The sequence below is a fragment of the Lissotriton vulgaris genome, chromosome 4_1, assembly GCF_964263255.1.
Source record: "Lissotriton vulgaris chromosome 4_1, aLisVul1.2, whole genome shotgun sequence".
NCBI lineage: Eukaryota > Metazoa > Chordata > Amphibia > Caudata > Salamandridae > Lissotriton > Lissotriton vulgaris.
This window is the reverse complement of record NC_141691.1, coordinates 1,394,308,737-1,394,321,001: the sequence shown is the minus strand read 5'-3', so window position 1 is coordinate 1,394,321,001 and position 12,265 is coordinate 1,394,308,737. Positions and strand designations below refer to the sequence as shown.

General features: G+C 44.7%; 1 protein-coding gene across 2 annotated transcripts in view; it reads right to left on the bottom strand.

Moving 5' to 3' along the window:
• The window catches only part of RBBP8 (RB binding protein 8, endonuclease), a 446,933-nt gene that overhangs the window by 84,939 nt on the left and 349,729 nt on the right, over positions 1–12,265 (bottom strand). For both annotated transcript variants that reach the window (XM_086965639.1, XM_086965638.1), the window contains exon 10: positions 5,303–5,433. In XM_086965639.1, the coding sequence (XP_086821765.1) occupies positions 5,303–5,433 (131 nt within the window). The remainder of the gene's footprint in view (positions 1–5,302; positions 5,434–12,265) is intronic.

Below are 12,265 nucleotides of genomic sequence, written 5' to 3'. Positions count from 1 at the left end.
GAGTGCTAGAAACTACCTGCTAGTGGCTCTAGGTGATTTATAGGGAGACTCTTGTACTTTAGACTACACAACCCTTAGATTGTATGATTCTGTAGATGAGCCCCCCCAATCTGTGAACGATGCGTCTGCTGTTAGCAGTCTGTGGAACAAGGTTGATGAAAGGCCGCCCTTTGGATAAATGTTGTCGATTCCACCACTGCAGAGAGCGATGGGTGCAGCCATCTACCAACAATAGATCCGTCAACTGACCCTGCGACTGGTTCCACTGACCTGCTAAGCATTCTTGAAGGGGATGCATGTGAAGTCTTCAGTGGAGAACAATTATGATGCAAGAAGCCATCATTCCTAGCAGTTGCATGAATACTCTTGCTGGTAAGGATTGGTTGGGCTGAAACTGAGTGAGAAGGGACAGAATACTGAGAATTCTGGCTGTATTCAGAGAGGCTAGAGCTCTTCGAGAGTCTATGGTGGCTCCCAGATAAGTTTGTGTGTTGGAAGGCCATTGATGAGACTTCAACATGTTCACTATAAACACTAGTTGGTGTAATAAGTGAATCGTGGCTTGAGTGTGTTGGAGACACTTTTGGTAAGTGTTGGCTGTGATGAGCCACTTGATCAGATATGGGAAGACATGTACTATGTTCTCAGATGAGCTACGACTACTGCCAGGCATTTGGTAAATACCCGGGGAGCAGTGGTGACTCCAAACAGTAGTACTTTGAATTGGTAATGATGACCTGCTATCATGAATCTGAGGTATTTGCGATGAACGGTATGAATTGGAATGTGGAAATATGTGTCCTTTAAGTCTTGAGTAGACAAAGTCGCCCTGCTGTAGAAGTGGGAGCACTTGTTGAAGTATCACCATATGGAAATGCTCTGACAGTATGTATTGATTTAGTTCTCCGCGGACCTTAATAGGTCTCAAGGAGCTGTCCTTTTGGGAATTAGAAAATACAGGGAGTACACGGCTGACCTGTGATATTTTAACAGTAAAGGCTCTATAGCTCCTTTTAGCAAGAGAGACTGGACTTTGTTTGAGCAGGTGTAAATGTTCTGGAAACATTTTATGAGAGTGGGGTGGAATGTTTGGAGGATTGTTGGTAAGTTACAAGCAATAACTGTGTTGGATAATTCCTAACACCCACTTGTCTGTGGTTATGGATTGCCAAATGGGAAAGAATTGTAGAAGACGTCCCTTGACAAGTGTTAAATGATCGGGGGAAGGGTAGCAGAGTCACTGCTTGTTAGGGGAGGGGAAATTATGCAGTGTGGAACCTTTGGCCCTATCTTTGCCGTTGTTACCTCTAAATCCTCCTCTAAAGAAGCCTCTTAAGGAAGAGGATTAATTGTTGCCTTTGTAAGAGGCAGCAGTATTGTCTGAGGACTTGGTCTTAGACCTCCCACGATAGAAGGAGTGACAAAAGGAGCCCAATCGGGTTTTCGCCCTGGCTTTTCGACAGAGACAACACTGCTTGGGGTGATGGAAAATCTTCGCCTTTTGGTAGATAGAGGAGATTCCGCTGCTCTGATTCTACTTGACCTCAGCGCAGCGTTCGACACCCATCTCCCACAACATTCTGCTAAAATCTCTTTCTGCCATGGGCATCAGGGGCAAAGCATTGGATTGGACAGCATCATTTTTGACACTAAGGACATTTCAGATCACCTCCAACACCTCGTCCTCAAATGTCCATCTATCCCCCTATGGAGTCCCTCAGGGCTCAGTGTTGAGTCCTTTGCTTTTCAATCTATATGTAACCCTCCTTGCCCAGATCGCCGAAGCGGCAGGTCTAAACATGTTCACCTATGCGGACGACTCGCAGATTGTCTTCTCACTCTTTAAAGGAGATCAGGACTCCTCCTCTCTCTTGCAGTTAGGCCTTAGTAAAATTGCAACATGGATGAGGGACAATCTGCTCAAACTGAATGGTGGCAAAACAGAGGTTTTAATACTTGGTCCAAATCAGAATCTCTGGAGCCCAAGACACTGGCCCTCAGAAATGGGTGCTTTACCCACCCCGTCGCACCAAGTATGCAATCTAGGCATTATCATCGATAATGGCCTAACTATGGAGCCCCAAGTTACCAACTTAACATCAACCTGTTTCACCATCCTGAGGTGGCTCAGGAAAATCATTTGGATGTTGCCGGATGACACACAGAAGTCTGTGGTCAACGCTCTAATCACCTCCCGTTTAGACTACGGAAATGTCCTCTACTTGGGGTCATCACAGGCTGTCATGAGACGCCTTCAACTTGTGAAAAATGCCGCTGCAAGATTACTTTGTAAGTGTCACAGAATGGAACGCATGTCTGGTCATCTTAAGGCACTCCATTGGCTAAGAATTGAAAACAGAGTCAAATTTAAGACACTGAGTCTTATGCACAGAATCAAATGGGGCAATGCCCCTAGATACTTACAAGCCCTCGTTCACACCTACACGCCTGCTCGTTGCCCGAGATCTTCATCTCAAGGCCTTTTTAGTGTGCCTAAAGTGCATCGAGCTAGGATCGGGGGAAGATCTTTCTCCCTGTTGGGCCCCAAGCTTTGGAATTCTCTCCCTCTGAACTGAAGCTTGGAAACTCGTTATATCCACTTTCGCAGAGCCATAAAAACATGGCTTTTTAACCAGTAACTTGCTCCTGCCTCTCTTCTGAGTTTTATGATCTGCCCAATGGCTGAGTGTCTTTTAGCGCCGGGAAACCCTTTTTGGGAGCTGTCGCGCTTTAAAGCCCAATAAATAAAGAAGACTGTAGGGCTCCCATAGACTTAGCCACTTCTGTATCTTTCTTCATTTTCTCCAATGACTTATCTACTTCAGTTTCGGGTCAAATGGAGTATTTAAAATGGATTGTTGGACTTCGGGTTTAAAACCAGAAACCCTCAACCATGTGTGCCTCCTCAGTAACAAACTAGTGTTGATCTCTTTTGCTTCGGTGTCAGCAGCATCTAAAGCACACCTAATAGAAGAATGGGAGATGAGCTTTCCTTCTTGCACTAAATCTTGAGATTAAGCCTTGTGCTCATCTGGGAGATATTGGAGCAATTGCTCCATTTCGTCCCAGTATGCTCTATCATACCTGGCTAGTAGGGCCTGGGCGTTGGCAATGTGCCAATGATTCGCTGCTGAGGCAGCTACTTTTTAACCAGAGGCATCTAACAGTTTTGACTCTTTGTCTGCAGGGGGAGCATCCCCTGTAGTTTGTGAATTGACCGGTTTATGGGCATTAGAGATAAACAAAGAGTCTAGCGGTAACAGCCCTTTAATAAAAACTGGATCAGAGGGAGCAGGGATATATTTTTTGTCTATTCTGGGGGTGAGAATGCGAGTGTGCACAGGGTCTTTAAAATGATCATCGGCATATGTCTCATCATACCTTTGGGCATAGGTAGAGTCTGGCTAGCCCTTTGTGTTGTACTGAGCATTTAAAATAAGAAATCTTCCTCTAGAGATTTATTGTGTAACTGTACTCCATGATATTCTGCAGCTCCAGCAAGTAATTCTAGACATCCCACATTATCGTCAGGAGGGGAAGGCTTTGCAGGGTAAAGATTGGAGTTGTTATCTGTGGGTAAATCAGTGATGAAATCCTTCCAGGGATCTACTGGTAAAAAATTGTCACCCCATCTTCATTATCATCATCATCAGGTGGTGGTGGAGAGTTAATTGGTATAATGAGTAAATGCTCTAATTGCGAACATGTCCTTTATCAGGATTAATATAAAGTTCCTTTTGTTTTGAGTCCGCTTTGGGTGGTGGGATGTCCAAAATCAAAACCTGCAGCTTCGGAGGAACATTTTTCGGTTTCGGCACAAGAACTTCGGTGCAGAGGGGAAATTACTTTTCGGTGCGAAACATTTCGCTTCCGAAGCAGTCTTCGATTTTGGTGTCAAGAGTTTTCGCTCCAAAGCAGTTTTAGGCTTGGAGCCTGACGGTTTTGGCTCGGTGCCTGACTTTGGCTGACTCGATCCCCAACTGGAAGGCTTAGCAACGTGTTTTGGTGCCAAGCCGGAAGGTGGGCGTCAGAAATATCTTCACAGTGACGACTGTGTCCCAAAGGCGGGGGTGGAACTGAAGCCTTTTGCTTGGTCAGAATTGGATTTTGTGGCAAGGGGTGTTCGGTACTCGCGGGACGTTGACTTGGAGGTATGTCGTCTTCCATCTCAGAGCCCGATTCAGTAATAGATACAAGTTTTTCCTGTTCTTTGGCCCCTTGAGCAACGAATTCCTCTTGCTCAGATCCTTCACCAAAGATGTCCAGCGTGTATTCGATGTTTTGGCTTTGCATTTCACGACTTTGAGCCCGACGATCGCGGAGCGTTTTCTTTGATCGAAACAATTTGCACGTGTCGCAGTCCTGTTCGTTGTGCTTCAGAGATAAGCACAAGTTGCACACTTCGTTGAGTTTGTGCGCGGATACTTTGCATGGCACCGAGGACACAATTTGAATGGAGTCCGTTCCATCGACTGTGAGGTGGACCGACGCGGTTAGGTTCAACTGCCTTCTCTGAGTTTTCAGATCGAAATAGAGATTTTTCTCTACCAATATTATACGCGGAGAAGTGGGATACGTGTTCGAAACAATACCGACACGGGTAGAGTGGATTGCGCACAGAGGGGAACCTGAAGAACGGTTCCGAACCGGAGCGCAGCAATACACGTCTAAACCAGATGGCGGAAAAAAACAATCTAACAATGGAGTGGATGCCCATGCGCACTATCACCAAAAGGAGGAGTCACCTTACCTCATGACTGGAAAGACTTCTTCGAAGAAAAACAACTTGCAAACATCCGGACCTAATATTAAATGGCAGGAGTATGCAAAGCATGTGATCTACAGATCACATGCCTAAAACATATATTTTGGTGCTTTTGTGAGTCCATTTATTTCAGTCCCTTCTTTCTGAGTAATTTATCATTAATGTATGAAAAGGACACATAGAAATATATGTATATATATATGTATGTATATATATATATATATATATATATATATATATATATATATATATATATATATATATATATATATATATATATATATATATATATATATATATATATATATATCCTGAAGCCTAAAACACCACATTTCTCAATATGCAAAATAAATAAATAATTTGCATTTATTGCAAACAAATTTTGATAATTGAATAAATTACCCATTTAGAACAGGTGTGAGGTTAAGCACTCACTAAGGCTAGGGTTCTTCATCAAATTGATTAGAGAAGGTATGATGAAGTTGTAAAGATGTTCAGAAAAACGCAAATAATGGAGGCAATGGTGGTAGATCTTACCCAATGTTACCATCATTGTTCCTGGGGGATTCCTGATCAGGGGGCGCGCTGGCAGCTCTCTCTAACAGGGCTTGCTGTATTAGTGTTCTAGAAGGGCTGCCTCTCTGAGAAGACAGCACACTCTCTGAATCCTGTAAGTAAAAAAAAAAAGGAAAGAGTGGATGAACTATATTGTAGAGTATTAATATTATAAAAGATAGGAAATCTAAAAAAAAAGATGTTATTTGAGTTGCTGGAGTGCAAAAAAGCAGTGGTATTTCTGGTATAGATGGGAAAATACAAAGCAATGGAAATCTTAGTTTTATGAGGAATCCTGTAATCATTGAATCTATTTTAATGAATGCAAAATTAATCTAGTACCACCTTACAATAGGATCAAACACTTATACTGAAAACTGCAATAAAACACAATAGAAAACAGCCAGTACAACAACAGTTTAATGCTGTGAGCATGGGGCCACTTCTCTTCCATGGCGCCTTCACATATACATCTTAGCTTTGTTTTTAGGTCTCGCCTAGAGTATTGCGCAAGCAATCGCTATGCGAGAGATATAGAGAGCTGCTCCAGGAAAGCTTACCAAGATGCTTTTGAATGCGGATTATCGACAGAGCATGTTCTCCGTGCGCGCGCTCGCCATTTGCTCCCCTCCCACCCCATCAGACTTCAAAGGTATGAGCTTCCCCGCCCCTGCCACAGCAATGCCGAGAGCTTTTTTTTTATCTCTTCCTCGCATCGCTGGCCTTCCAGGCATCGCTGGCCTAATTACTTTCACGGCCATTGAAACACATGTGCTTTGATTTATTCTCGTGGTACAAGTTCTTCAGACAACCAGCGGAGGGCGGCCAAACACTTCCATTGTAATCCTTCTCACTGGATTATTTTATGGCTTGTTTGTTTCCTTCTTTCTTTCACGTTTTGTTATTTATTAGCAGTGTTCATTCTTTCGTTTTTCCATTTTGTTTCATCTCTAACTTTCTTCCTTCCCTTCGCTCTTTATTGTTGCCCTTTTCTCTATTCCCTACTTTTCTCCTCTCGTCTCCTCTCGCCTCCCTCCTTTCCTCTCCATAGCTATAGAAATTAACTTCATAGGGGCACTGCTGTTTTGCCCCGGGGTACCTTTGATGGACACTAATTTCATTGTTTCTTAACGCCCACCTCTTTCCTCGTTTAAGGCACGCCCTCACCCCAAGTTCTCAATCAAGCTTCTCTGATAGTTCTACCAGCGAAGCCCTCAATTTATTTCATTTTATTTGTAGTTTCATATAGCGCGATCTCAACCGGTATTGGATTACGCAAGGACACATTCATTTTGTACTAGGCTGGAGGAGATTACGTGATTTGCCCAAAATCACAGGATTCTGTCATGGAGTCGACGCCGAGGCTCAAACCGAGTTTCCCCACCTCCAAAGTTGGTAGCTCTGTCCACAGCCTGCGCTATTTTAGGCAGTTCTTTGTGAGTGACAAAATCAGATTCCTTGCTGTAAGAAACGTCTAGAGTAACAATTTAGGACTGTGAACGTGCTCATTTCTGGCTCCATGTTTAGAATCACTAGTTTTGCAGCTTTTATTGCCCATAATCTTTTCATAACCTGAGGCTCTGATTAAGCAGGATTTTCTTTTCTATTTGCTCACCAGCCAATAAAAACACGAACAGCAATACCTAGTAGGAATTTGTAGCAAACAACAAAAAACGTGATGCAAAATGTCTACACACAACACGAGTAACATATAAAATGCTTCTGTCATAGTCTCTTCCTCTTTCATTGCTGCTCACAGCAGCTGATAAGCCCCATTATCGTTATGTATGATATTTCATCTGTTAATGTGTATTTGCTTATTTTTATTGACATAGCTAACTTTTGCCCATTAAGCTTGCAGGGCTTCTCCCTATCGGTTTAACGCTGGCTCACTCAATCACATCACAGTCTAGTTCGGGTTGCAATGTCCATCTAGGGGTGTTCACCTCAGCATCCCCGGGCTGTTATTAAGTTTTGGTTTGACCCAAAGTCACATGACCGCAGTTGTTTAATAAAAGGAGCGGAGCAGCACAATCAACTGTTCTGCACCAGCTACGATCCATGTTTGGCTTCTATTTGTTTTCCTATTCAAACTGCTTGATAGACCAATGAGTTTCCTCTAAACTGCCATGTAGGTAAGCTTTGTTAATAGGAAGGGTTGCAGGAAGTGGTTCCACAATCGCCCGCCGTTTCTGCTGGGTGGGTGGTCTAGCCAACTGGCACTTAGCATCCACAGCGGAAGACATGCAATAAGTGCATTCATGACAAGTGTTTACTAATGCCTGCCATTGCTGCTCGGTCTAGACTACTGGCACCAGGCATTTACAGCGAGACACATGCTGCTGTTGGCATGACGCTCATTAAAAAGATTGTTAAGTGAGCTCACACTTCTAAGATGCAGGTACTGTTGATGCTAATCTAGGTTATTAAACCAGGCAAGCCCAGGACGGAGTAAGTATGGCAAAGCTGGGTGAATGCTCTAGCTAGCATCACACTTAATCTACTTCATGCCAAATTATACCTTCCTCTTTACATGCAGTGAGGCTACAGGCTCGCCTCTTCACTGTGGGAACTATGGCTCACTAATTAGTGTTTCTTTGAGTGTGTACTGTCTACTATTCATGCAATATGTTTAGTGTGAATGCTTTTGATCACAGGTGATATCCAGTTAATGTGTTCACATATTCCTCTTTTTACACAGCAATTGGATGCTGATCTTTAGGTGCATGCTCGAAAACCACGATACAGTAGATTTTGGATTTCAACACAATAGGCGTTTTGTGACTGCTACACCGCTTTTAGGCACACAGGATTTTACACAGTGACCATTAATATATGAAAGCTAATTCTCACTTTTGTGTTGCAGATTTGGAATAACACAAAGTAGGTGTATGGTTTATATTTGGCATTCAGAGTGCATGATTGTGCAGCATTCTGCGCGCATTGTAAAGCACAGTTGGGAGTGGTCTTGGTCTCTACCATTCTACCGCCCTCACTCTACCGCCCTCACTCACTCTACCGCCCTCACTCACTCTACCGCCCTCACTCACTCTACCGCCCTCACTCACTCCATCTACTGCCCTCCCTCTATCTATCTATCGCCCTCCCTCTATCTATTGCCCTCTCCCTAAATCTGTCTATTGCCCTTCCTCTATCTGTCTATCGCCCTCCCTCTAGCTATCAGCCTCCCTCTCTTCCACCCACCTCCTTCTCTAACTCCCTGTTCTCTTCTCTTCTCCCGTGCTGATTTGCTGCTCTCTTCCACCCTGCCTCCTTCTCTAACTCCCTGTTCTCTTCTTTTCTTCCTCTGCTGATCTGCTGCTCTCTTCCACCCGCCTCCTTCTTTCACTCCCTGTTCTCTTCTGCTGTGCTGATCTGCTGCTCTCTTCCACCCACCTCCTTCTCTAACTCCCTGTTCTCTTCTTTTCTTCCTCTGCTGATCTGCTGCTCTCTTCCACCCGTCTCCTTCTTTAACTCCCTGTTCTCTTACCACATCCTGATCTGCTGTTCTCTTCCTCCCGCCTCATTCTCTAACTCCCTGTTCTCTTCTCCTGTATTGATCTGCTGTTCTTTCACCCCGCCTCCTTCTCTAACTCTCTTTTCTCTTCTCCTGTGCTGATCTGCTGTTCTCTTCCACCCGCCTCCTTCCTTAACTCCCTGTTCCTTTCCCCTGTGCTGATCTGCTACTCTCTTCCACCCGCCTCCTTCTCTAACTTCCTGTTCTCTTCTCCTGTGCTGATCTGCTCTTCTCTTCCACCCCACCTCATTCTCTAACTTCTTGTTACATTCTCCTGTGATGATCTTTTTGCTCTCTTCCATCCGCCTCCTTCTCCAACTCCCTTTTCTCTTCTCCGGTGCTGATCTGCTGTTCTCTTTCACCCCGCCTCCTTCTGTAACTCCCTGTTCTCTTCTCCTGTACTGATCTGCTGTTCTTTTCCACCGCCTCCTTCTGTAACTCCCGGTTCTCTTCTCCTGTGCCGATGTGCTGTTCTCTTCTACCCCGCCTCCTTCTGTAACTCCCTGTTCTATTCTGCTGTGCTGATCTGCTGCGCTCTTTCACCCACCTCCTTCTCTAACTCCCTGTTCTCTTCGTTTCTCCCTCTGCTGATCTGCTGCTCTCTTCCACCCACCTCCTTCTTTAACTCTCTGTTCTCTTCTGCTGATCTGCTGATTTGCTGCTCTTCCACCTCGCCTCCTTCTCTAACTCCCTGTTCTCTTTTGCTGTGCTAATCTGCTGCTCTCTTCCAGACCGCCTCCTTCTTTAACTCCCTGTCCTCTTTTGCTGTGCTAATCTGCTGCTCTCTTCCAGACCGCCTCCTTCTTTAACTCCCTGTTCTCTTTTGCTGTGCTAATCTGCTGCTCTCTTCCACCAGCCTCCTCCTTCAACTCCCTGTCCTCTTTTGCTGTGCTAATCTGCTGCTCTCTTCCAGACCGCCTCCTTCTTTAACTCCCTGTTCTCTTCTGCTGTGCTTATCTGCTCCTCTCTTCCACCCACCTCCTTCCCTAACTCCCTGTTCTCTTCTCTTCTCCTGTGCTGATCTGCTGCTCTCTTCCACTCTGCCTCCTTCTCTAACTCCCCGTTCTCTTCTCTTCTCCAGTGCTGATCTGCTGCTCTCTTCCACCGCCTCTTTCTCTAACTCACTGTTCTCTTCTCATGTGCGGATCTGCTGTTCTCTTCTACCCGCCTACTTTTTAACTCCCTGTTCTCTTCTCCTGTGCTGATATGCTGCTCTCTTCCACCTCACCTCCTTCTTTAACTCCCTGTTCTCTTCTGCTGTGCTGTTATGCTGCTCTCTTCCACCCACCTCCTTCTTTAACTCCCTGTTCTCTACTCTTCTCCCGAGCTGATCTGCTGATCTCTTCCACCCGCCTTCTTCTCTAGCTCCCTGTTCTCTCTTCTTTCCTGTGCTGATCTGTTGCTCTCTTCCACCTCACCTCCTTCTCTAACTCCATGTTCTATTCTCTTCTCCTGTGCTGATATGCTGCTCTCTTCCATCTCACCTCCTTCTTTAACTCCCTGCTCTTCTCTTGTGCTGCTCTCTTCCACCTGCCTCCTTCTTTAACTCCCTGTTCTCTTCTCCTGTGCTGATCTACTGCTCTCTTCCACCCCACCTCCTTCTTTAACTCCGTTATCTTCTGCTGTGCTGATCTGCTGCTCTCTTCCACATACATCTTCTCTAACCGCACACACACATACATACATACATACATACAACCACACACAACCACACACACATCACCCAACGCACAACCACACACACACACAACCACCCACACAACCACACCCACCCACCCAACCACACCCACCCACCCAACCACACCCACCCACACAACCACACATACAACCACACACACACACATCCAACCACACCCACACACACACCCCCACAACCACACACACACAACCACACACAACCACACACACACACAACCACACACTTCTATCGCCCTCATTCTATCTATCGCCCTCATTCCATCTATCGCCCTCATTCCATCTATCGCCCTCATTCCATCTATCGCCCTCATTCCATCTATCGCCCTCATTCCATCTATCGCCCTCATTCCATCTATCGCCCTCATTCCATCTATCGCCCTCATTCCATCTATCGCCCTCATTCCATCTATCGCCCTCATTCCATCTATCGCCCTCATTCCATCTATCGCCCTCATTCCATCTATCGCCCTCATTCCATCTATCGCCCTCATTCCATCTATCGCCCTCATTCTATCTATCTATCGCCCTCATTCTATCTATCTATCGCCCTCATTCTATCTATCTATCGCCCTCATTCTATCTATCTATCGCCCTCATTCTATCTATCTATCGCCCTCATTCTATCTATCTATCGCCCTCATTCTATCTATCTATCGCCCTCATTCTATCTATCTATCGCCCTCATTCTATCTATCTATCGCCCTCATTCTATCTATCTATCGCCCTCACTCTATCTATCTATCGCCCTCACTCTATCTATCTATCGCCCTCACTCTATCTATCTATCGCCCTCACTCTATCTATCTATCGCCCTCACTCTATCTATCTATCGCCCTCACTCTATCTATCTATCGCCCTCACTCTATCTATCGCCCTCACTCTATCTATCGCCCTCACTCTATCTATCGCCCTCACTCTATCTATCGCCCTCACTCTATCTATCGCCCTCACTCTATCTATCGCCCTCACTCTATCTATCGCCCTCACTCTATCTATCGCCCTCACTCTATCTATCGCCCTCACTCTATCTATCGCCCTCACTCTATCTATCGCCCTCACTCTATCTATCGCCCTCACTCTATCTATCGCCCTCACTCTATCTATCGCCCTCACTCTATCTATCGCCCTCACTCTATCTATCGCCCTCACTCTATCTATCGCCCTCACTCTATCTATCGCCCTCACTCTAGCGCACCACCACAGCACCACATCATCACTCAGGGGCACCACAACATCACTCAGGGGCACACCAACATCACCCTTCGCCACCACATCATCACTCAGCGCCACCACAGTATCAATATGTGCAACCATTCAACAACAACTGGTTCAAATATGTTCTCTCAATGTTTCAAGCTTTATTACAAAGGTCACAAAAAGATGTTAATATTTCACTTCTGTTCTTGGATTTTCGTCACAATAAAATATACTGAACATAACCTTCAAAAAAGTTATTTACAAATGTTTAAGCTATTGCCATTATAAATTACAATAACTTTTATTTTAGTATTAATTGTTAAAAAAAATAAAAGCCATTGTTATTTGTAATATCAAAACATCTAAGTCACGTAAATACAACACATATTGCAGTACAAATGCTATAGGTGTCACATTTGCGAAAGTTAGAACTATTGGCATTGTAAATGACAAAGATATTAATTTCGCTATTTTCAAAACAAACACATAAATAGAAAAGTTGTCATTTACAATACCAATAGCTCAAACTTTCC